This window comes from Oncorhynchus tshawytscha, linkage group LG12 (genome assembly GCF_018296145.1).
Source record: "Oncorhynchus tshawytscha isolate Ot180627B linkage group LG12, Otsh_v2.0, whole genome shotgun sequence".
In the NCBI taxonomy this organism is placed as follows: domain Eukaryota; kingdom Metazoa; phylum Chordata; class Actinopteri; order Salmoniformes; family Salmonidae; genus Oncorhynchus; species Oncorhynchus tshawytscha.
This window is the reverse complement of record NC_056440.1, coordinates 6,731,169-6,758,289: the sequence shown is the minus strand read 5'-3', so window position 1 is coordinate 6,758,289 and position 27,121 is coordinate 6,731,169. Positions and strand designations below refer to the sequence as shown.

Sequence of the window (27,121 nt, the reverse complement as noted above, 5' to 3'; positions counted from 1 at the left end):
CCCCATTCATCACCCCCTCCTCCCCCAATACTAACCTAGTATTACCCCATTCATCACTACCCCACCCTCCCCCATTACTCCCCCAAGCATGTAATTTAAATGTTTGCCAGCTCTAACTATTAGGTTAACTGTCTAAAATGTGATAAATGCTCTGCAGTTGTGCATTTGGTTTGCTAATTTAGTAGATCGTTTTCTAGCTAACAGGTTAGCTTCTTGCTAAATCAAGCTTCTCTTGGTAGAGAACAGAAAATACCCTCCTGGATCACGAGCCTTGCTGTCTAATAATTGTTGTGGGCGTACTGCAAACTGTGAGTAGCATTTTTTTGTTACTTGTATTACTCTATGAGCAAATGTCAGTCCTGCAGACATTGTGTGTCAGACTATATAAAATGTTAGCAATGATTTCGTTAGCATTTAGCTAGCATTTTCTATGGGATTGTACATGTACTTGTTAGCATTGCTAACCTTCAGATAACAGAAGCTCAGTGGACTTTGAAAATAGCTCCCCTTGTGTTCAGTGCCAGTATTAATCAAATATCCCAGGACGGCACAAGGTCGGTATGACAATCTGGATACTGCCCGAGCCTACTCAGTATAGTGTTTACTGTGTATTACTAAGCTTTCACTTTGTAATGGATTGAATTCACTTCTGTCACACACACACACTCTCTCCTTCATGTGCGGATGTGGATATTTATTTCCCACTCACTAACATCAAGGCTCTCCTCTGTAACCCACTTCACTTCAGGCTAGTAAGTATATGTTAAGAACACAGCTCAAGTCTACCAAAGTTTCACCATAATGATGTTCACAAAATGTATCTGCGTACTAGGTTGTCGGTCTAAAAATAGAGAACAGCTTGCTTTTGGTGTGCAGTTGAGAGATTCTGCACCAGGAGCGTATATCTCCCCCCTAACAGAGCTTGGAGCTGACTTGTCATTCTCTCTGGAACTTTCCAGGCATTCTGGAATCAACAGAAGCCCTTTGATAAGGAGAAACATTCTTTCAGTTCTTATCTGTCAGGTTTAGACGAACCAGGCTAGGCAATTCTGTCTTCTGTTTAAAAAATATAATAAATAAATAAAAACACCTGTTCATTAAACTATTCAGATATCTTCTGTATAAAAGCTTGTTCATCCAACATTTTAAAAAAATCGGTCTACTTCGCTAGATTGCTCATTTGTTAAAAAGGGACGTCAAACATTATGTAATAAGAGAAGAACGCAATTGTGGCCTCGTGAAAAGACACTGGTTCTCGTGGTTTTAAAAAGAGCCTCCTGTTACTATGACCCCGCTCTATAACTTCCATGAGTAGACGGCATCAAAACGAGCAGCAGCATCCCACGTGTTTTTACAGAGGAAATTATATTTGCCTTAGGAACCCTGGCATGCAGTAACGAGCTCTAGACTAATGTCACAAGACTCTAAGTGCCGGGTGGGACCTTATGACATCACTACATACAACTAGGCCTATGACTGATTGTTGACCACATATTTATTCATTCATTCCATTGTTTCCAAACCTTTCCTCAGATAACGCCAGCCAACCAGTTCCACTTACTTGATGTTTTCCAGTACAAGGAGACCTGATTTTTTTTATTTTTTTTATTTTGTTGACTAATCATCAAGCCCTTCGGTAGTTGAATCAGGTGTGCTAGTTGTGAATAGATCAAACATGTAGAACTAGTTAGCTGGGGGTACTCGAGGATAGGTTTGAGAAACATGGAAACTATGAGCACTTACAGAATAAAATTAAAAAACAGGGCTCACCATCCCTTTGATCTTTAAAATGGGCCCAAACAAGTCAGGAGTACTACCACCGTGTAGCTCAGCCCTACTCTTTCTATCTTTCCCTCCAAGTCGGTAGTGACCAAGACTGGAAGATATTTATAAACCTAGAGAGGATGACACCGTCTACGGCTCTGGGATGGCACCTAGCATCTGGCCTGAGATTATTGCTAGGTTCAGAGAGAGTTCGAGGCAATCGGCTAACTAACAATCATTCAACCCCCAGGAAGTGTTTGAAAAAAAAAAAAAAAAAAAAACAGAAATAAAATGTTTCAAATTCAAGTGGGCCAGAGTCGTCAGCACCTGGCTGTTGGCATCAATGAGATAAACAGATGTGCATGGGTAAGAGCTTGATATCGAGTTTGCGAAAGCCATGTAAAAAACAAATAAAAAACATATCCCGGCCATATACTAAATCAGACCGACAGTGGTGAGGCATTGGAGCCCAGAGATAAAATAGTCTCGTAGCATTGAAGAAGAAAAAAAACAGGTTGGTCTGACTGACTTAAGAGTATTTATTCGTTATTATTTATCCCTCGTTAATATCTCAAATAAATACATCCAATAAAAAAACACATCTCTGCATTGTGGGTAAGTAAGAATTTGACTGTTAGTCTACACCTGTTGTTTACGGCGCATGCGACAAATACATTTGATATGATTTTAAGACAACATCAGGGCAGCCCATGGAAGGAGAATACAAAATCAAATTGACATTTTATTAGTCACATGTGCCGAATACAACAGGTGTAAACCTTACCGTGAAAATGCTTACTTACACCAGTTGTTCTAAACGTGTGTTCAGTCTACCGGGACAGTCTAATAGAGCACCACTGTTTCCAGAACAGTTTGTCAAAACGTCTACTCCAGTACACGAGCACAGCGGATTCAATCACCTGATCATCACAACCATTTAGCTGTGTGTTAGTTCTGGAATATAATCAAGCAAATTTGGACTGGCTGGGTGGGTGGAGGGGGTACTCCAGAAAGGCTGGCTGGGTGGGTGGAGGGGGTACTCCAGAAAGAGGTTTGTGAAACACTTCTTGAGCAGAATTGTGATCCTAACAGGGGACTGTTATTTTAGGACATCATGACTTCTTTTGGATGACATACCTACTAGACAAGACTGTGCATGCCTAATAATCCATGGGACGGTAGAGACGCAGGAGAACAGGGTTTTACTTCTCCTGTCAGATGATTCAGTGTTCAAAAAGCCTTTTAGAGGAGTGAAAGACAGGGACAACATCGATCCTCTCAGATCCTTCTTAGTGGGGAGGGAGGGAGGATAAGGCCGCCCCCTGCCCTGCCGTTGTTGACACTTAACAGACATGCTATTGTCTTCCCTCCACTTTCATTTAGATCAGCTTCAATTCAGAGTGGAAGATTCAGGTTATGCTGCGTCGACCCAGGTTATGCTGCCTCGACCCAGGTTATGCTGTGTCGACCCAGGCTATGCACTGCTCTTGCAATACATTAGTTAATTCGGTATTGTAGTGGAGAGAAGAGGGGGGGGGGGTTTAGGTAAAAAATAAAACAGACCTAACTCAAATCAACTATCAGAAACAAACTGAAATGAACAGTAACAAGTGCAGGTACTCAAGATTCCAACCAAAACGCCCTGAGCTGCAACATGGAAACAGTGGGTGTTCTAACAACCAAAACGCTGTCCAAGCAGACGCACGCCAGCGAGGTACGCCAGACTCCGCCTCCATCCGACTAGCAGACTTAACTGACCTAATTTCTCCCAAAACTCAATTTGGTGTATGGCAAACTCCTGTCTGGCGAGTGTGAAAGGAAAGGATGACCACAGTTAGGCCAGGCGCCTCCAGAAGCGGGGACTTTTGACAACTTTTGCTCGTCCTCGTTCACACAAACTACCTACCTTGGCCTCTTTCTACAGTACCAGTCAAAATTTGGCACACTTACTCATTCAAGGGTTTTTCTTTATATTTTTTTTTACAAATGGTCTAAAAATTATTTCGTTGTCCAGAAGCCAAAGGCACAATCCTAGTCATAATAGCAAACCCATCCTAGTCGTTACATCTTTATATTCACCCTCTTAAGTTTCTACAGGAGATATTCCATCTCTGTCATATACCGCGCTCATCAGGTGCGCTGTTTATAATGACGTCCCCCATTTTTCCCATAAATTGCATTTTGGCAAATGTTTGAAAAGTGGGTTCTCTTGGCTGCTTCATTACAGGAGTTGCATGTTCTGTTAGGATTAATTAACACAATCTAAAATGTGATTTCTGTCATTCTGAGCAACGTGGGTGAACGACCCTAATGGGTAATACACCCAATAGGGTCCGGTTAAGTTATCAAAATGGCTGCCAATTTTAAATCTTCCCAATAATGTTGTCCGGCAGAACATTTTTCTAACAGAAACCCTGATGGAGGGTCACACTCCTATCGATAACATTTTATTATAAGTTATAAAAGTACAACTGTGCGTGTAGTGTTAAATGCATTCTGTCTTTACTAAAATATGATTTGTATTTTAATATTTTTATCATAATTAAAAAGACAAAAGAACATTTGATTAATAAAATATTTTTTTAAATCAGTTGTCTTTCTCAAATGAAAGGGGGATGATGCAATATTTGCGACGGGGGAAGGAATCCAATTTCATTGGTCCTCAACTCACAGCTAAATCAGAGTTAGCCTGCACCGGAACAGGTTAGTTCTGAAGGATTTGTTGCCATAGAAATTTACCTGGATAAAAAAAGGTCAGCCACTTTCACGGTACACGTTATCCCAAGTTGACCAAAGTTAACCTACCGAGTTAACTCCTCAGACCTATCCCAAACCTTAATCCTTCGAGGTTAATACCTAACCTTAAGATTTTCATTATTTCACTTAGTCCTGCACGTTCGGGCTAGGAGTTTAAGATTTTCTGCGTACCTTTCAATCACACCTGTAACAGAGTGACAATGTGAGACTCAGATTTTTCACTTTAAAAATGTCCAACAAAAGCCAATGATTGAAAAGTTGAACAAACCATAATTTTCTTGAACCGTGCTGATGCTAAGTTTGGTAAGAAACAGATTTGTGCCATTTATGCCACCAATCTGTTACCAAACTTTGCATATGAACTGTTCAAGTAAATGTGTTTGACATTTTTCTGTAGACATTATTTTGAAGTAGTCCTAGTGCATAGAGTTGTATAGTTTGATTAACTTTGCAATCACTGGTTTTTGTTTGACAAAACATATTAAAGTGAAAAATATGGAGTCTCAGTGTCACTCTGTTACTGTGAAATTGCCCTGAACCAGACATCAAAACAGAGAACTTGGTCGAAGCAAGGACTGCTTGTTTGTGTAAAGATAAGGAAATAACCCTGCCGACTTTGAGCTTGTCAGTGTTGACATTCTTGGAACACATGCTCAGTGAGTGGCTGTGGAGAGATCAGGGCTGCTGCTCCCCCCCAAAAAAATATATTTTGTTGGTTAACCAAGAGTCATCTGTTCTTTCGACATTTTAAACATCTATTTTTCTATATAGACACATCCTGTGTTTGAATAAAAATCAACTATATGCACTGAGCTGGTCTGATGCTTTAAGCGCACGGTAGTAATTAAATAATTTAAAAAGACAACTGTCTCAAGAGGTCAAGATAACCAGAAGATCAAAAAATAAAAACAGTTTGACCCTCCTCCCTCTGTTGCTGGCTTTCACAGATTCTGCTGTTAGGGAGTTTTTCCTGGCCTGTGCTTCTACATCTGGCCACTGTGCATCTACATCTGGCCACTGTGCTTCTACATCTGGCCACTGTGCTTCTACATCTGGCCACTGTGCTTCTACATCTGGCCACTGTGCTTCTACATCTGGCCACTGTGCTTCTACATCTGGCCACTGTGCATCTACATCTGGCCACTGTGCATCTACATCTGGCCACTGTGCATCTACATCTGGCCACTGTGCTTCTACATCTGGCCACTGTGCTTCTACATCTGGCCACTGTGCTTCTACATCTGGCCACTGTGCTTCTACATCTGCATTGCTGGCTGTTTGGAGTTAAGCTGGGTTTCTGTACAGCACTGTGAGACATCGGCTGATGTAAAAAAAAAAAATTTTTTAAAAAGGCGGCTTTATAAATACATTTGATTGATTGAAATTTGATTGTTACGCTCCTGAAGTTGCAGGTAATAGACGTTTGCACCTTTGTCTATTTGTAGTGTCAATGTATCTTTCCAATCTACGTGGCAGTTACGATTTTTCATATACACATTTTTTGTGGAACAGTTCATTATAATAATGTCTTCGTATGTCAAAACCACACTGTCATGTTTGTTCATCTAAATTCTATCTAAACCTAATTGCAAATAATATAATCTAAAAGTTGTAAATTGATCTATTGCAAGAGCGTCTGCCTCGGCCAAACGGACACATTGTATGATAGGCTACACCGTGAGCCATTGGCAGCTAAAGAACACAGAATTGGGCCTATATACCAATGCAATTAACTTCTATTGCCCAAAAATAAAAACATTGCAGGTTTAAAATATTCTGATAAATAATAATTGGCTACACATGGACATTTGCTCATTTTCATCTCTGTACTCCGCCTGTCTGCAACGAACTTGAAACATTGTATTAACTATCAACTGGGTCAAGCCTGAAGATCAGCTAGCAAACCTGCAATACTGTATCAACTATTCTGGGCCCTGCGCCAGTGAGCAGTGGGTTTCCTGCGCCAGTGAGCAGTGGGTTTCCTGCGCCAGTGAGCAGTGGGTTTCCTGCGCCAGTGAGCAGTGGGTTTCCAGCGCCAGTGAGCAGTGGGTTTCCTGCGCCAGTGAGCAGTGGGTTTCCTGCGCCAGTGAGCAGTGGGTTTCCTGCACCAGTGAGCAGTGGGTTTCCTGCGCCAGTGAGCAGTGGGTTTCCTGCGCCAGTGAGCAGTGGGTTTCCTGCGCCAGTGAGCAGTGGGTTTCCTGCGCCAGTGAGCAGTGGGTTTCCTGCACCAGTGAGTTTCCTGCACCAGTGAGTTTCCTGCACCAGTGAGCAGTGGGTTTCCTGAACCAGTGAGCTCTGGACAGATGGCTGTATTTGCCCAAGGGATACCAAGTAACCAGTTATTTTCTGACGTTTCCACTGGTTCAGAGCATCTTCCCCTTTCACACCGAGGCTCGGTGGTTACGAAAAGGGAGAGAGAGCTGGAAATATCTTTCAAATACATTGAGGAACTATTGTAATTCTCAAGGGATGTAAAAAACAGACTTTGTTTAACTTGCTGTTTTGAGGTGAAGAAAACATTTACTTTGAGAAGCTCCACAGCTCATTGGTGGTGGTGAGTTAAGACCATCAGAAAACCTAAATCAGATCCACAAATGGGCATATTTATAAGCCTACATTTGCACGCAGGCCAGGTAGCCTATAGGCCTCCTTCTATGTGTAATCAGGTGCGAGTCCTTACTAAACATTGACAGGAGCGATCCAAAAAAGGCCATGAATAACTTTGCAAAAATTATACATTTAATAAAATAAAGTGTAGCATAGTTTTGGAGCTCGACAACAACAAAACGACTGTAAAAAGACTAATAATATATTGAATGCGTTAACAAATTACCATAACCAAACATTATAAATGAGAAATGACAGGTAAATGTACTACCGGTGATATAGATATATATATATATATATGGACAAACAAAAAGGACACACAATGAAATTATGGAACAATGAATGAGCTTAAATACGGGAAGGAGCACATTGTGGAGAGAGAGAGACACACCATGTGTATCTTAGCAACACTCCTGTTCTTCTTGACTCAACATAGTAAAATTATACCCAAGACATATTATATTCACACCTACTGTAGGCCTAAGGAACTCTCTCACAACCGGTGTCAGGTCCAAAGCAGGCACCATTTATAGAAAACCAATGCAATTTTAACTTTTTTTTTTCCTAAAATTTTATTAAAATTGCTTAGCAGGCCAAAGCAAATAAATGCCTTACGTTACCGATGCTGGTCTTACATGCTGACCAGATCGCTCCTGTTACGTGCACAAGCGTTGCAAAATAAAATGTACACACACATGTTCATTTAATCATTGCATCCAAACTGCTCACGAGCGTCTGCATAGCCAGGCGCTAAAATATAACTATTTGTGACGCTTGACGCTGCAAGTCCCACCTCTCCCATCTCCTTATGGGTTTTTAGGAGCATAAAGACGAACTGAGGTCCACACTCCAGTCGGTGGTGGTAATGCACCTTAAAGTTGGTTTCCAACCACCAAATAAGAAAAAGCCTGAAGGATGAGCGATTAACTAGAACGAACTTGGTGTTCCGTTTTATCTGTAGATGAAATGTCGGAGTAGAGGACCTTGTGCATTTCAGGTAAAATAACAACCCAATGTTTATATCACAGGACAGATTAGGTAGCAACAGCAAGGTAGCTAGCTAACTTGCCATGAATGCTTTTAGACCTGTCCCCAAACTAATATAGTTGGCTCGGAGTTCATATTGATATTTCTACCTGCGTGTCCTGATCGCGTCTGGCGTGCCTGGTCAAGTCAGCATGTTGGCGTGATGTTAGCGTAACTCAACAATGAGTTAGTCCACTGAGACAGGCGCAAAAATCATACAAGTGTCTCTGGTGTCATGAAGATTTATCAATTTCCAACCACTCTAAAAAAAAAATATTAAAAATAAAAAAATCTGTCCAACAACACAGCCAATCAACCAAATAATCAACTAAATGGGGTCAGCACTAGGATAAATAAACTACACTGGCTGTGAAGAAAAATAATAATACTCTGTCTGCATCCCAATCAGCACCCTATCCCCTATGTAAAAAGTGGAGCGCTACTTTTGACCAGGGCCAATAGGGTCTGGCCAAAAGTAGTGCACAGTAATAGGGAATAGAGTGTAAATTGGGATTAAGCCTTATGTCTGTTCTAATTTGTCAGTGGAACAATGTGGGCGTTACCTTTAAAAAAAAACGCTCTATTCATGTGATTCAACAAAGATATGGTCTGTTCGCGGCATGACTTCCCCTTCAGAGCAACACTTCCACAAACATTCAGGCTAGTTAAGTCAGCTATGGCAAATTTAGCCCAACATATATACACAATCATCTTAATTTGATCGCACTGTTGTTGCAGGTCATTTAAAACGCAAACTTGTAGTGGTATTCAAGGTTTAAAAAGGCTTCTGAAGTTTGTCATTTCCAATTTAAAATTTCACTCTTGATTTGCGCCAACTAAGAATGTAACCCCCTACAACAACAAAAATGCCATTAATTATAATGCAGATTTGCTGTAGCTACAGGATTATTTATAATTCAACACTAGTTTTAGGCTTCATAAGGGAGTACATGTGAAGGATTAGTCATAGACTCTCCTGGTTAACAGACAGTCCTCATTATAAATCATCTCTACCTTCTTGCCCTTTGTGCTGTTGTCTGTGCCCAATAATGTTTGTACCATGTTTTGTGTTGATACCATGCTGTGTTGTCATGTGTTGCTGCCTTGCCATGTTGTTGTCTTAAGTCTCTCTTCATGTTGTAGTGTTGTCTCTCTTGTCGGGATGTGTGTTTTGTCCTAGATTTTTTATTTTAATCCCAGCCCCTGTCCCCGTAGGCAGCCTTTTGGTAGGCAGTCTGTAAATAAGAATTTGTTCTTATATGACTTGCCTAGTTAAAAGGTTAAACAAAATGAAAGACCAAGAATGAGAACGTTTGAGGCATCACATTTTTTTCGCCTGCAATTATATCAAAACACACTATTCTGTGCAAATCAATTAATCCACAACAGTCCAGCTCTTTATTTCTCTTTTAGTCTTCCGAAGCTCCAAAGTTCACTTGGCCCAATGCCCACCCAAACTGGATGAATAATGAGGCATCCCAAATGGCCAAATTGCATCCCATGGCCCTCTCGTGCTCTGGGTCAAAAGTAGCACACTATGCAGGGAATAGGGTGCCATTTGGGATGCCGTAAATAAATTGGTTGGTAGGAAAATAATTCATTTGGAATAACACAAAGAGACAATGATGATTATATAGAGAGACGGATAGAGAAGGGTTGAATGATCATGCACAAAGGATAGACCGCTCCGTCATGGGACCCAGCGAGAGAGAGAGAACTGCATCGTACCAGCAGCATTCTTTATAGGGTACAAGAGCAGGACAAAGGAGTCACAATCCACCCATTCATTATCAGTTACAGTATGCTAATAAATGTAGATGGATGGGTAACAGGCAGCATTTTACACCACAGTTAGTCTCAGCAAAGAAAGAGTCATAAGCATTTGGACAAATAATTGCAAATCATTCATAAACAATGATCAATTCAATTACACCCCATTCTTATGCTGCTTTTCGGTCTTAGTATTTTGTTGTTGGTTTTTTTTGTTTTTTTTTTACCTCAGATACTTGAGCGGTTCTGGACCAGTTCTGACCAACATGTCGGTGTACACACAGTAGAAGGCCAGTTCCCCATGTTAGCATAGGGTTTGAATAGGTAACTACGGTAATCCATTGTACACACAGTAGAAGGCCAGTTCCCCATGTTAGCATAGGGTTTGAATAGGTAACAACGGTAATCCATTGTACACACAGTAGAAGGCCAGTTCCCCATGTTAGCATAGGGTTTGAATAGGTAACAACGGTAATTCCCCATTGTACAATCCATTGTACAGTAGAAGGCCAGTTCCCCATGTTAGCATAGGGTTTGAATTTGAATAGGTAACTACGGTAATCCATTGTACACACAGTAGAAGGCCAGTTCCCCATGTTAGCATAGGGTTTGAATAGGTAACTACGGTAATCCATTGTACACACAGTAGAAGGCCAGTTCCCCATGTTAGCATAGGGTTTGAATAGGTAACAACGGTAATCCATTGTACACACAGTAGAAGGCCAGTTCCCCATGTTAGCATAGGGTTTGAATAAGGCCAGTAATAGGGTTTGAATAGGTAACTACGGTAATCCATTGTACACACAGTAGAAGGCCAGTTCCCCATGTTAGCATAGGGTTTGAATAGGTAACAACGGTAATCCATTGTACACACAGTAGAAGGCCAGTTCCCCATGTTAGCATAGGGTTTGAATAGGTAACAACGGTAATCCATTGTACACACAGTAGAAGGCCAGTTCCCCATGTTAGCATAGGGTTTGAATAGGTAACTACGGTAATCCATTGTACACACAGTAGAAGGCCAGTTCCCCATGTTAGCATAGGGTTTGAATAGGTAACTACGGTAATCCATTGTACACACAGTAGAAGGCCAGTTCCCCATGTTAGCATTAGGTGGAGGCTCTAAATGTAATGTCTGTTGTTGTGACACAGGAAACGTGAGATTTGGTTCTGGGTGTCGAACCTCTCTCTTAGAGGTTAAGACCCCTATTAAGGGGACTTTGACCAGTTCTGACCAACATGTTCACAGAGTACGTTGTACACCGACGTCACAGGGTCCAGTACCTTACAGTGGCAGAAAGTCCAATCTGTCTCCTCTCTGCTACCACTCGGTCAGTGGAGCTGATTTCAAGTGTCAGGTTTCACTCTCCTCATTTGCATAGGGAGTGTCGTGTCACATCTTCTGGCCTATCCAGACAAATAACTGATTTCCCCTGCCTGTGAGTGACAGAGGGAGCCTGGGAAACGGCATATTAAAGGGGACTGTCTAGTGAATCCAGAAATGGTGGTTTCACCTCACTGTGATATTCTTTGACAGGTTTAGATCTCTCTCATCATGACAAAATCAAGAATCCGTAGACATTCGAATGGTGTTCCTGCGTTGCTCAGAGGACGATCTGTTGAAAATGTTCCGTCGTCAGTTACATGAAATGGAGACAAATTTGTACGATCACTAAATATCATCATATTTATTTTACAGTTATAAAAAGGTGAAGTCTTAAAATCAAATTGTTAATGACTTAGTTTAACTATTGATGAGTTCTAAAACCTGAAATATTGTTATTATCAGGTATCCTATTGGAATATTGAGTGGCATAGTCTAGCTGGTACACCAGAAGTGAACGGGTATCTGTAAGGAGGGGGATGTATTGAGTGAAAGGAAAGGCAATCACAGCACTGATAAAACACCCCCTTGGCGTTTTTATCTATTTTGTTGCATTACAACCTGTAATTTAAATACATTTGGATTTGGATTTCATGTAATGGACATACACAAAATTGTCCAAATTGGTGAAGTGAAATGAAAAAAAAAAGTTTTTTTAAGCAAAACTGAAAAGTGGTGTGTGCATATGTATTCTCCCCCTTTGCTATGAAGCCCCTAAATAAGATCTGGTGCAACCAATTACCTTCAGAAGTCATAATTAGTTAAATGAAGTCCACCTGTGTGCAATCTAAGTGCCTCATGATCTGTCACATGATCTCAGTATATATATATATATATATATATATATATATATATATATATATATATATATATATATATATATATATATATATATATATATATATATATATATATATATATATATATATATATATATATATATATATATATATATATATATATATATATATATATATATATACACACACACACACACACACACACACACACCTGTTCTGAAAGGACCTAGAATCTGCAACACCTCTAAGCAAGGGGCACCACCAAGCAAGCGGTACTATGAAGACAAGGAGCTCTCCAAACAGTTCAGGGACAAAGTTGTGGAGAAGTACAGATCAGGGTTGGGTTATAAAAAAATATCTGAAACTTTGAACATCCCATGGAGCACCATTATTTAACAAATAAAATGGAAAGAATATGGCAACACAATAAACCTCCCGAGAGAGGGCCGCCCACCAAAACTCATGGACCAGGGCAAAGAGGGCATTAATCAGAGAGGCAACAAAGAGACCAAAGATAACCCTGAAGGAGCTGCAAAGCTCCACAGCGGAGATTGGAGTATCTGTCCATAGGACCACTTTAAGCCGTACGCTCCGAGGAGCTGGGCTTTAATGAAGAGTGGACAGAAAAAAAGAAGCAAACACGTTTTGTGTTCGCCAAAAGGCATGTGGGAGACTCCCCAAACATATGGAAGAAGGTACTCTGGTCATCAAGGAAAACGCTATGTCTGGCCAAACCCAACACGTCATCAACAATAGAACACACCATCCCCACAGTGAAGCATGGTGGTGGCAGCATCATGCTGTGGGGATGTTTTGCCATTGGCATGGACAGGTCAGAATTGAAGGAATGATGGCGCTAAATACAAGGACATTCTTGAGGGAAACCTGTTTCAGTTTTCCATAGATTTGAAACTGGGACGGAGGTTCATCTTCCAGCAGGAACATGACCCTAAGCATACTGCTAAAGCAACACTCGAGTGGTTTAAGGGGAAACATTTAAATGTCTTGGAATGGCCTAGTTAAAGCCCAGACAATCTGTGGTATGACTTAAAGATTGCAGTACACCAGCAAAACCCATCCAACTTGAAGGAGCTGGAGCAGTTTTGCCTTGAAGAATGGGCAAAAATCCCAGTGGCTAGATGTGCCAAGCTTATAGAGACATACCCCAAGAGACTTGCAGCTGTAATTGCTGCAAAAGGTGTCTCTACAAAGTATTGACTTGGGGGTGAATAATTATGCATGCTCAAGTTCTGTTTTTTTTTTTTTTGTCTTGATTGTTTCACAATAAAAAAATATTTTGCATCTTCAAAGTGGTAGGCATGTTGTGTAAAACAAATTATACAAACCCCTCCAAAAAAAAATAATTTTAATTCCAGGTTTTAAGGAAACAAAATAGGGGAAAAAAAACTGGGGGGGGGACACTGTATAGAACACTACCACTGGGGGGGGCACTGTATAGAACACTACCACTGGGGGCACTGTATAGAACACTACCACTGGGGGGGACCACTGTAGGGGACCACTGTATAGAACACTACCACGGGGGGACCACTGTATAGAACACTACCACTGGGGGGGGGGTCCACTGTATAGAACACTACCACTGGGGGGGGACACTGTATAGAACACTACCACTGGGGGGGGGAACACTACCACTGGGGGGACCACTGTATAAAACACTACCACGGGGGGGGGACCACTGTATAGAACACTACCACTGGGGGGACCACTGTATAGAACACTACCACTGGGGGGGGGGACCACTGTATAGAACACTACCACTGGGGGACCACTGTATAGAACACTACCACTGGGGGGGGACCACTGTATACACAGTACCACGTAATAACAAAGCAAAAACAGGTTTAGAATTTACACCAACATGCTGGTTGAAACCAAGCCATGAGGTCGAAGGAATTGTCCGTAGAGCTCAGAGACAGGATTGTGTCGAGGCACAGACCTGAGGAAGGGTCCCAAAACATTTCTGCAGCATTGAAAGTCACCAAGAACACAGTGGCCTCCATCATTCAATGGAAGAATTTTAGAACCACCAAGACTCTTCCTAGAGCTGGCCGCCCGGCCAAACTGAGCAATCGGGGGAAAGGGCCTTGGTCAGGGAGGTGACTTAGAACCCGATGATCACTCTGAAAGAGCTCCAGAGTTCATCTGTGGAGATTGGAGAACCTTTCAGAAGGACAAACATCTCTCCACCAATCAGGCCAGAAGGAAGCCACTCCTCAGTAAAAGACACATGACAGCCCGCATGGAGTTTGCCAGAAGACACCTAAAGGACTCAGACCATGAGAAACAAGATTCTCTGGTCTGATGAAACCAATATTGTCTCCTGACCCCTCCTGTCTCAGCCTCCAGTATTTATGCTGCAGTAGTTTGTGTGTCGGGGGGCTAGGGTCAGTTTGTTATATCTGGAGTACCTCTCCTGTCCTATTCGGTGTCCTGTGTGAATCTAAGTGTGCGTTCTCTAATTTTCTCTCTCTCGGAGGACCTGAGCCCTAGGACCATGCCCCAGGACTACCTGACGTGATGACTCCTTGCTGCCCCCAGTCCATCTGACCGTGCTGCTGCTCCAGTTTCAACTGTTCTGCCTTATTATTATATGACCATGCTGGTCATTTATGAACATTTGAACATCTTGGCCATGTTCTGTTATAATCTCCACCCGGCACAGCAAGAAGAGGACTGGCCACCCCACATAGCCTGGTTCCTCTCTAGGTTTCTTCCTAGGTTTTGGCCTTTCTAGGGAGTTTTTCCTAGCCACCGTGCTTCTACACCTGCATTGCTTGCTGTTTGGGGTTTTAGGCTGGGTTTCTGTACAGCACTTTGAGATATCAGCTGATGTACGAAGGGCTATATAAATAAATTTGATTTGATTTGATTTGATGAAAACCTGCTCCAGAGCGCTCAGGACCTCAGACTGGGTTGAAGGTTCACCTTCCAACCACCATAAGCACACAGCCAAGAGAAAGCAGGAGTGGCTTCCGGACAAGTCTCAATCTCCTTGAGGGGACCAGCCAGAGCCCAGACTTGAACCCAATCGAACATCTCTGGAGAGACCTGAAAATTACTGTGCAGTAACGCTCCCCATCCAACCTGACAGAGCTTGAGGGGATCTGCAGAGAAGAATGGGACAAACTCCCAAACACAGGTATGCCAAGCTTGCAGCGTCATACTCAAGAAGACTTGATGCTGTAATCTCTGCCAAAAGGTGCATCAACAAAGTACTGAGTAAAGGGTCTGAATACTTATGTAAATGTGATATCAGCTTTTTATTTGTAATAAATTAACAAACATTTCTAAAAACCTGTTTTTGCATTGTCATTATGGGGTATTGTGATGTTATTATGGGGTATTGTGATGTCATTATGGGGGTAATGTGTGTAGATTGATGAGACAAAAAAACAAATACATTTTTAGAATAAGGCTGTAAAGTAACAAAATGTGGAAAAAGTCAAGGGGTCTGAATACTTTCTGAATCCACCAAATTACTATTTGTGCCTGAAAAAGGAGAGTTCCAGAACATTCTAGAACTATGCAGCATTACTCAATGTATTACTGTAGTATGTCTATTTAGGCAGGAATCTACATTTTGTTCTTAAACACAGAACATGATGGCAGAACTAACTAGTTCATAACTCAATATATAAAAATAAATGAAAAATCAACGATCAACTGAAGCCTTTCCAATCCAAGTCCATACCCATTTTATGTTAATTAGACCTAGAAAAAAGGTATACCATTTGCTGGACAGAAAATCAACAATGACACAATTATATGCATTGATTACATCATTCTGTCATTTCTAGAATGGCCGTGGCCAATACTTGGGTCGATAACCCCACAGTGGCCCGTACCTCAAAGATAAAGTAGCAAAAATGAGTAGTGTCCCAAAATGGTAACCTAACCCCTTATGTTGTGCACTACTTCTGACTACTTTAAACCAGACCCAGAGCTCTGGTCAACGGCAGTGCACTACATAGGGGATAGGATACCATTTGGGACAAAGCCCTGTGTTTTACTGTGACCACAGCAGCTGTGTGCACGGAAACCATCAGAAAACAAACAGAAGAAAACAGACTGAAAGCAGAGGGGGACTACATGGAAACCGTGTTTACCTGATAAGGGTCACAACAAAACGGAAAGAAACTTTTGGGACTTATAAGAAAATAAGTCGTAGAAGAAATCCTAAGAAACTAAAATATATTTCAGTAGCAAACGTTTTCCCCATTGTGAGCCCCATTGAATATGACTCTGGTCAGCTGTAGCTCTGCTAGGTCCAGGAGTCTCTGCTCTCTACAGCCAACTTGTACTATCTAGCCCAGGGCTCTAAAACCATATTACTGGAGATTATCCATCCAAACGAACCCAGTTGTAACTAACTTGATTCAGCATATCAATCAAGTTATTAGAATCAGGCACACTGCAGGATGGTCGCACTCCAGGAACAGGGTTGGAGAGCCCTGATCTAGCCTCTCTCTTAGTTTGCCCTTATCTCTCAAAATAAAGGCCTCTGGTCAAGATACAAAAAGCTGATTACACAACAGAACAGTGTTAAGGCTGTTGTTGTGCTCAAACTGAGTGAGTGTGTAGGGCAGGCGCTTGGTTTCTGAATTTTGCTGACAGAAAATAAAATTGAAATAGTGACACCATCAGCATGTTCTGTGAGTTAAACTACAGGCTGACTTCACTTTTTTTTTTCTCAAATGCATCAACTGTACATACACGCAGAGGACTTTCCCAGGATGCATTGTGTTTTGTGGTAGTCCATTTTAGACTTGGTAATAATGGTGATCTCCTATATACAAACATTATCTTACTATAAAAAGGGAATTCATAATCACAAATAAAATTGTATTAGAGCTGGGGAAAAAAAGCTCCTAAAAGACAGGAAATAAATTAAACCGTAAAGATAATAATAAATTAATAATAAATTAAACTGAACAAGTTATACAAATTAAAACACAGAGAAGAGCCGTGTGTTCCCTATACAGGAACCAGTTAGAACACAGAGAAGAAGAGCCCTGTGTGTTCCCTATACAGGAACCAGTTAGAACACAGAGAAGAAGAGCCCTGTGTGTTCCCTATACAGGAACCAGTTAGAACACAGAGAAGAAGAGCCCTGTGTGTTCCCTATACAGGAACCAGTTAGAACACAGAGAAGAAGAGCCCTGTGTGTTCCCTATACAGGAACCAGTTAGAACACAGAGAAGAAGAGCCCTGTGTGTTCCCTATACAGGAACCAGTTAGAACACAGAGAAGAAGAGCCCTGTGTGTTCCCTATTAGAACAGGAACCAGTTAGAACACAGAGAAGAAGAGCCCTGTGTGTTCCCTATACAGGAACCAGTTAGAACACAGAGAAGAAGAGCCCTGTGTGTTCCCTATACAGGAACCAGTTAGAACACAGAGAAGAAGAGCCCTGTGTGTTCCCTATACAGGAACCAGTTAGAACACAGAGAAGAAGAGCCCTGTGTGTTCCCTATACAGGAACCAGTTAAAACACAGAGAAGAAGAGCCCTGTGTGTTCCCTATACAGGAACCAGTTAGAACACAGAGAAGAAGAGCCCTGTGTGTTCCCTATACAGGAACCAGTTAGAACACAGAGAAGAAGAGCCCTGTGTGTTCCCTATACAGGAACCAGTTAGAACACAGAGAAGAAGAGCCCTGTGTGTTCCCTATACAGGAAATATGGTGCCATTTGGTATACACTCACACCTCATTACCGTGGCGACGGGCTAATACCGCACGTGAGCGACTGACTGAGACCAGTGATACTGACAACCTGAAATGTCTGGTGTCGTTGATTTGGAAAACAAAACAAAAAAAACACAAAAAAAGGGCAGAGAGACATTTCCTAGACCTTCCTCTTCGTCGGCTGTGCAACATACAAGCTGACATTTGCAAGCACTGCTACATAAAGAGATGTAGAATATCTTGTCTGCCTGGTAGCTTTAAGGAAGGGGAACAGAACCCTGATGGGGTGCATGCGTCTGTTCACTATTGGAGAAGGGATCAGACAGTCTGTGTTCCAAATTGCACCCTATCCCCTATATAGTGCACTACTTTAGACCAAAGCCCTATTCCCTATATAGTGCACTACTTTAGACCAGAGCCCTATTCCCTATGTAGTGCACTACTTTAGACCAGAGCCCTATATAGTGCCCTACTTTAGACCAGAGCCCTATTCCCTATATAGTGCCCTACTTTAGACCAGAGCCCTATTCCCTATATAGTGCACTACTTTAGACCAGAGCCCTATTCCCTATATAGTGCACTACTTTAGACCAGAGCCCTATTCCCTATATAGTGCACTACATTAGACCAGAGCCCTATTCCCTATATAGTGCACTACTTTAGACCAGAGCCCTATTCCCTATATAGTGCACTACTTTAGACCAGAGCCCTATTCCCTATATAGTGCACTACTTTAGACCAGAGCCCTATTCCCTATATAGTGCACTACTTTAGACCAGAGCCCTATTCCCTATATAGTGCACTACATTAGACCAGAGCCCTATTCCCTATATAGTGCACTACTTTAGACCAGAGCCCTATTCCCTATATAGTGCACTACTTTAGACCAGAGCCCTATTCCCTATATAGTGCACTACTTTAGACCAGAGCCCTATTCCCTATATAGTGCACTACTTTAGACCAGAGCCCCCTATTCCCTATATAGTGCACTACTTTAGACCAGAGCCCTATTCCCTATATAGTGCACTACATTAGACCAGAGCCCTATTCCCTATATAGTGCACTACTTTAGACCAGAGCCCTATTCCCTATATAGTGCACTACATTAGACCAGAGCCCTATTCCCTATATAGTGCACTACATTAGACCAGAGCACTATGTACCCTGTGTAAATTTGAGACATAGACCATACCTGCTTACTCACTCAGTCTGCTACCAAAACACAAATCAGCCTGAGGGGGATTAGCTGGCTCCAGAAAGGAACCCCCCCCCCCACCATTCTATATCAGCTCTATTTTAATTCACTTTCATATATTGGGTCAAATTTGGATTTGACTACGGACTTACTGTCAACTACGGATCACATAACGTGAGCGTCAAGACGCAGAGGAGTTTTAGGCTTTTGCCTGTGGCGAGAGTGACAAGAGTTTAGAGACCTACTCAAGTCTGCTATCCTGTATAGGTGACAGTGAGTCAGTCAACCTGTAGGGTCGAGGAAGAGAGATAGTTGGCCACGGGTGACTTCCTGTGACTAGATCCATCTTGTCATTTCTGTAACCATCTCTGAGACAGTGACAAACCTCATCAGAGAGACTGAGAGCAATGTGGTGGGAGAAGTGGCAATAACTAAGTTCGTGCATATCACTAGATAAAACTACTGCAGTGTGTGTGTGTGTCAGGGTTTCCGTTAGCCGGTAATAGCTGGCTTTTGGTCGATAAATACATTTTAAAAATCGCCGCAGGCAAAGTGTCTGGGACAAGAAAGAAAAAACAATCCCATTGTAAAAATAATACCTTTTAGCCTACCAGTCGATGTAAATACATTTGAATGGTCATGCTTTCCGGTCAATTTGCATAACTTAGTGGAATTAAACTGGCGGCGTGCATTTTCGTTAGTCGTTATGTATTTTATTTATCACGAGCCAACAGCATACAGACAGACAAAGAGCCGAGATTGAGCGGGAAAAATCAGACGGCACGAGAGCAGCTGCTACAGATTGTCAAAACAATCAGAATTTGCCGTCTAAAGTGAAACGTGATTTCTTTTTTGTTTTTTATAAGCCTAATAATTGCACAATTGCAATCACGTGTTACAAATAGCTTCTATTTTTTTTTTTTTGGTCTATCAAAACTGTTTCTATTTCTCCACTGGTGATTGAAGCACACTTCCAATTCGCCATTCAAGTGCATAGGCTCGAGCTCCTGAGTGACACTGCATCTCAGTGTAAGAGCCGTCACTGCAGTCCCTGGTTCGAATCCAGGTTTGGCAGGGGGTAGGCCGTCATCGTAAATAAGAATTTGTTCTTAAACTGACGTGCCGAGTTAAATAAAAGGTTAAGTAAATAAATAGAATAGGCAAATGGTAGACAGGCTTCAGTGCATCACACACCACTTTGCATTGAGCTGAAGAAAGCAGTAAATAGCATGAAAACATACACTTAAAATTGTTTGAAACCTGAACGTCTTGGTTCATGTTATGAGGCATGTCGTCTTACCTTGCTACAAAGTAGCCTAGCCAAATCAGACCATAGAAACGAGGAGGCAATACAAAAGACTTCCATATGCCTGTGAAACCAGTAGCCTATTTCGCTCATATTCTATTGGTTTACAATTCAACTTTCTTTCATTGACCAGTAGCCAAAGGCACAATTCCAGGTCATATGAGCAACCCATGCTAGTTGATGACAATCCCAGTCATATGAGCAACCCATGCTAGTTGATGACAATCCCAGTCATATGAGCAACCCATGCTAGTTGATGACAATCCCAGTCATATGAGCAACCCATGCTAGTTGATGACAATCCCAGTCATATTAGCATCCCATGCTAGTTGTTGCATCGTTAGATCTCCCCTCTTTGTAACAGATATTTTCATCTCAGTCTCATGAAACCGCTGACATGTACGGTACGCTTTTTGACAATGGTGTTTTTTTCCCATCAATTGCATTACGGAACCAACATTTGCATGTGGCCTACAGTCTTGTTGCGCATTGCTGCGCTTACGTGTATAAATAATGTATCAACATCATGGAACATGATCTGTTCCATCAGCCTCATTGCTTTTTAACATGTGTTGTATGTATCCTAGGCCTACTGGTTGTCTACTGGATCTAATCGACACACAACTGTCCCAGAGTCTGTTTGGAATAGAGTATTTCTTTCTCGGCAAGCTGACCAATAGAATAGGTTACCTTTTCTGCTAGCAGATTGAGATAGGCTCGTGATTTTTGTTGTTCATTGCTGGTCTTGTAGACAAAGGAAAAAAAGTGTGCACAGTTATTATAAAATCTTCAATCTGCGCATCGGAATTCGTTAAGGACGCACACGCCATTGCATCCTCGAGTTGACTGTTCTGTTAAAACGAATGACCATGATCTATATGTGATTTTTTGTCATTCTGAGCAAAGTGGGTGGATGCCCTAATCAAGTAACACACCCAGTGAGTATGAGTCCAGTACATTTCTGAAATATCCAGTAAAATATAATAGAACAGTCAAATGTCTGGTGCCTCATTTTCCTGAAACACTGGTGTGTGTGTATGTGTGTGTGTGTTTCTGCTCATAACTAAATACAACCATTCTGTTGTGACTGATGCTTAGCACTGGCCAATGATGAGCAGAGTTGAAACGGCATGTTTTTTTGCTGAACCTTCACACAAACATCCTAATTTGTACAATAAAAAGATATTGACTTGACCACTCAGACAAATGTGAGTATTTTTCCAAATGTCAAAAGAAAAGCCAATCAATTAAAAAGTGCACTGAAAAATAATAGAAAAGTTCGCTCTTCAAAATAAGTTGGGAGCTTTAGTGCACTGAAAAGGATGGTCAAAAAGCTAGGATACCTCCCGGGTTACTCACATAATTCACATTACTTCCTCCTATAACATTTTGTGCAGAGCAGACCACATTCTCTGTTAAGTTGGGCTTTGAGGGAATCTCATGCTTTTCATTAAACTGGCACAGCTGGAGTATGGGGGAGGGGGGGGCAAAGAGAGGGAGTGAGAGAAGAGCGAGAGAGAGAAGAGAGAGAAATGGGGTAGAGATAAAGATAGGAGAAAAGGAGAGAGGGGGTGGCGAGATGAGCCTCCCTCTGAGGTACATTCCATGATTCATTGAGTTGTTTTCCTGAGACAGAAAGAGAGCAAAGTCACACCAGCAACGACCCTTTGACAGACACCACCCGGCTGCAAGCAGGGCAGCCGGTCTTAAGAGGGGGCCAGAGAGAGGCGAGCATTCAGATTAGCCGAAGCGTCTCTGCCCTTGCTTTTTGTCCTCAACTCCTCGGTGGAACGCCAACTAGCCCGAGGCCCCATTCCAATACCTTCACAATGCTGAAGTCACAGGGCGACTAGCCTGAGGCCCCATTCCAATACCTTTACAATGCTGAAGTCACAGGGCGACTAGCCTGAGGCCCCATTCCAATACCTTTACAATGCTGAAGTCACAGGGCGACTAGCCTGAGGCCCCATTCCAATACCTTTACAATGCTGAAGTCACAGGGCGACTAGCCTGAGGCCCCATTCCAATACCTTTACAATGCTGAAGTCACAGGGCGCCTGAGGCCCCATTCTAGCCTGAGGCCCCATTCCAATACCTTTACAATGCTGAAGTCACAGGGCGACTAGCCTGAGGCCCCATTCACAATACCTTTACAATACTGAAATGTCTGAAGTCACAGGGCGACTAGCCTGAGGCCCCATTCCAATACCTTTACAATGCTGAAGTCACAGGGCGACTAGCCTGAGGCCCCATTCCAATACTGAAGTCACAGGGCGACTAGCCTGAGGCCCCATTCCAATACTGAAGTCACAGGGCGACTAGCCTGAGGCCCCATTCCAATACTGAAGTCACAGGGCGACTAGCCTGAGGCCCCATTCCAATACTGAAGTCACAGGGTGACTAGCCTGAGGCCCCATTCCAATACCTTCACAATGCTGAAGTCACAGGGCGACTAGCCTGAGGCCCCATTCCAATACCTTTACAATGCTGAAGTCACAGGGCGACTAGCCTGAGGCCCCATTCCAATACCTTTACAATGCTGAAGTCACAGGGCAACTAGCCTGAGGCCCCATTCTAAGTCCCAGGGTGAACCTCACTAATAATTACTTGATTCCTCACATTTCCCTTTTCGTCTCCTTCTCACAGAAAATTAGAGCAGAAGACTGGAGGTTCCTTCCCTTAGATTTTTCCCCCAACAATAACTTTTGAGAAGGATGACGCTAGGAATCAAGGAAATACAGTTGAGATTCACCCATGGTTTCCACTTCCTTGTTTTTGCCGTGTTGGATCCGTGGTTTCCTCTAGAGAAGAATGAGGATTTCCTTGATGGTTTCCTGAAGGAAAGAATGAATGAATGGTGCTTGTTTAAACCACTAATCCTACGGGACGGATGCAGTTGGAACCACCGAACTTCACACTCTGCTTCTTAAATGAAGATTTCAGTCACTTCGTGTGATTACATTGTGACACTGGGCGTACAGCCTCTTCTGTAAAAGAGTGGTGTTTTATTCCAGTAGGTTCACGGTGTTTCAGAACTCAATCGCCGTGGTGATTCAGAACTCCATCACCCGTGGTGATTCAGAACTCCATCACCATGGTGATTCATATCAGTTGATATTTTTTCCATAGTGTGAATAGTGTAGTTTGTGTCCAATGGGTTGAGGCTGGGTGCCATCGTGATCGTCCTTAAGTCAGTAATACACCCTATTACCTATGTAGTGCACTACTTTTGACCGTGGTCCATAGGGCTCTGGTCAAAAGTAGTGCACTATGTAGGGAAGATGATGACATTTGGGATGCAAAAAGTGTTTCTGAGACAAAGACAAAGGAAGTTGCAACACATTGGATATATCCTGCTGCACTGTCTACGGGTGTCAGTGTAAAGCATCTTCGTTAAGCCATACTTCAAATCCAATGTAGTTTATTAAGCGCTATTCTAGAAGGATCATTAGGCTACAGAGCTTTTACGGGGAATGTAGGGCCCTATAAATCACGGAATACAGACATTAAAACCGAATTCAACAATGCTGAAAAATTAAAATGGGAAAAATTGTGGAAAAAAAAAAAACAGAAACCTGGAAAAAATAAATAAATGGAATATGGGAGAACAAAACTAAACAGAATCAGGTATCATGACAGTGTACTGCGGTCAGCGTCTGTGTGATAATGGCGGAGGTGCATGACAGACCTAGGGAAGGGAAAGCAGTCCCTCAGAGGAAAAAAAAAAAAAAAAAAAAGCTTCCTCATTTGCTCCTCACTTCCCTAATTCTAAATGGTGGGGTCCTTTCCAGACCACGTCAGAACATTTTCCTAGCAGTCATCCTTGCTTCCTACGTCCTTGTTCTGGCCTAAAATTCCTCACCTCCCTCTCAAAGCGCATTGGAAAAGGTCAGTAAAGGGGGGGGGGGGCCTTGTATCCGTTTGAGAGGGAGACTGACACACACAGGATACTTTCCTGTGCCCAGACAGCCTCCGTTTTAAAGTAAGGAGTGGTAGAACAGGTTAAGTTAGTCGGTGACTTGTTGACATGCGAGATCAGGACACCTGTATAATTAGGGAGCCGGTTATAGGCTGGTCAGGGCTGGAGGGCCTAGTGTCAGTGGGTTTTTAGTTTCTCCTTTCAATGAATCCCTCGACAACCAGGTGAGGGGAGTTCTTTAGTAATTAGTTACCTTAATTCAATCAATCAAGTACACGGGAGGAGTGAAACCCCACTGTCACTCAGCCCTCCGTGGAACGAGTTTGACACGTGGGCTAGATGCTACCTCAGAGTTTGAGCTGGTGATAGGTCATTCAGCAGGCCGTGAGCCTTTTTCCTGTTAAAGTCAAGTGAGGACTACCGAAATGCAGAGAGAGACAGGGAAATTAGTGAGACAGTACAGGGGCGTGTCCAGTATGCAAACAGTGTGGAAAGTTGCAGATGCAAATACACAACATAGAACAATGCCACTGACATCTTGCACTGTTTAGGCTCTAATATAATTCTGACGTACCGTACTGTAATTGTCAATGTAATAATTACTGCCACCCCTTACTTGGCCCCAGAGTGGAGCAGCAGTCTAAGGCACTGCTGCTCTGTCTAAGGCACTGTTTGATTCCTGGCTGTATCACAACCGGCCGTGATTGGGAGTTCCATAGGGTGGCACACACAATTGGCCCAGCGTCATCCAGGTTAGGGTTTGACCGTCATTGTAAATAAGACTAGCATAGTTAAAAGGTTAAATAACACATTTTAAAAAAGAATAAAACAGCCAGTGGAAGGTGCTGTGTATTTACTCGTTTGTTATGCAATGCATGTACAGTATGTGCAATAGCCTTACGAAGCATACATAAGCCCATAGAGACATACCTTCAGCTATGAGTTCTTCCACGGTGACTTGAAACCGGCCCACGCCGAACACTTTCCCGAAGTAGTTGCTGAGTCCGGAGCCGGACCCCCCTCCCAGCCCGCCACTCTCAGACTTCGGCATTCGGGAGAACTTCTTCATTCTGGCTTCCTTTTGACCTCCAAATGCAGTCTTTTTTTTTTTTTTTTTTTGGAGGGGCAGCCGATATGAACTTCAATCAATCAATGTACGATTTCACTGTCCCCTTTTTTTTTTTTTTTTTTGGCTATATACTTATCCCAAATCGTTTCTTGTCCTGCATACTCTTCGGAAAGGACTTCACTTACAACTTGAATGACATGACACAGCAAGGCGTAGCTATCAGAGGAAATGTTGCTCTCTTTTTTTTTTCCCCCCACTAGTTCGCACGGTTACTTAACAGCGGTGTTTCAAGAATAAGACCAAATGTTATTTTTGTTTGTTTTAGTTTCGACGTTGAAACGAGCTCAACGCTGCTGGCTAACAGAGTGAAATGTAATGATATCAACGGGCTAGCTACTGTGGCTAACTAGCTAGCATACATACATGCAGGCGTTGCTGCACCCGACAGTCTACAGACATTTAGCAGACGCTTCAAAAATAAAAACGAGTCCAATAAGGTATGATACACACCACCAAGCATATGGTGACACTACCCGGTGCTGAACACGGTCTGTGGCTTCGTCTCGCTAATAGTAGCCACAATTTGTCTTGACTGCCCCTTGGTCAGACTATGGTCGAAGAAACACCACCAACACTTCTTTCCACTATCTCAGCCCCCCGACTTCTCCACGGCACTTGGTTGGTGGTTTGCTCGCCGACTGTCTTCACTAACGTTAGCTTGTAGCCACCACCTCGACAAAAACGGAATAACCACAGTGCAAATAAATGTCGCGTCCGATTCAGTTGTATTTGTGTCTTCGTCCCCAGCCCCTCGGTAAAACTTCCGACTCTCAGCAGCACTATGTGGTTTTAGGTTTTGCTATTTCCCAATCAGACAGTAGACAACCTAACCCAGCGTTGTCCGTCACCCTCCTATTGTTATGATTGGTGGTGTGCGGAGCGCAGAGACGTACAGGGCGCCTCTGTGATGGGGCGGCGTGAATGACAGTCTGCACCGTCTCACCTTTCCTCTGTTAGGTTGAGGGAGAAACACACAAAACAGCTTCAAAAACGAGTGAGAATGGATGATTTGTGACTGATAATATTTCTTATCAAGTAGATAGTGATCCTCGTTGAGAAAATGTCTACATGTTCAGCGTGTAGGTTACGCATTTGAAACATGCCTTTCTCATCTTATTTGACAAATGATTTTTGTATGATTCCTTCAACACGATGTCAGAGTTTGATTATATCAACTGGACAGACAAAGTGGTTTCCTCATGCCAGTCCAAATCACATGAGAATGGGGGGTAATTCCTTGTTTTGAGGAAGTGATTTGGCATGACTCTTATTGGCTGCGTTCAGATTTTTTCTCTCACTAATTGGTCTTTTGACCAATGAGATCAGCTCTGAAAAAAAAGATCTGATGATCTGGAAAAGATCTGATGTGATTGGTCAAGACCAATTAGTGGAAAGAATAATTGGGCTGCCTGTCTAAACGCAGCCATTGACATCACATTAGGCTACAATAAATCATATCAAATTGTATTTGTCACATGCGCTGAATACAACAGGTGTAGTAGACCTTACCGTGAAATGCTTGCTTACAAGCCCTTAACCAACCATGCAGTTTTTTTAAAGAAAATGTTTGCTAAAAAATATTTTTTTAACAAGGCTATATACAGGGGGTACCAGTATGGAGTCAATATACGGGGCTACAGGTTAGTCCAGGTAATTGAGGTAATACTTACATGTAGGTAAGGGTAAAGTGACTGTGCATAGATAAAAATTTAAAAAACAGTGAGTACCAGCAGTGTAAAAAAGGGGGGCAGTACAAA

General features: G+C 42.4%; 1 protein-coding gene across 2 annotated transcripts in view; it reads right to left on the bottom strand.

Annotated features, from left to right (window-relative positions):
• The window catches only part of LOC112262511 (BMP-2-inducible protein kinase-like), an 85,193-nt gene extending 58,648 nt beyond the window's left edge, over positions 1–26,545 (bottom strand). For both annotated transcript variants that reach the window (XM_042331258.1, XM_042331259.1), the window contains exon 1: positions 25,166–26,545. In XM_042331258.1, the coding sequence (XP_042187192.1) occupies positions 25,166–25,304 (139 nt within the window). In that variant the 5' untranslated portion in view covers positions 25,305–26,545. The remainder of the gene's footprint in view (positions 1–25,165) is intronic.
• Positions 26,546–27,121: the final 576 nt, after the last annotated feature.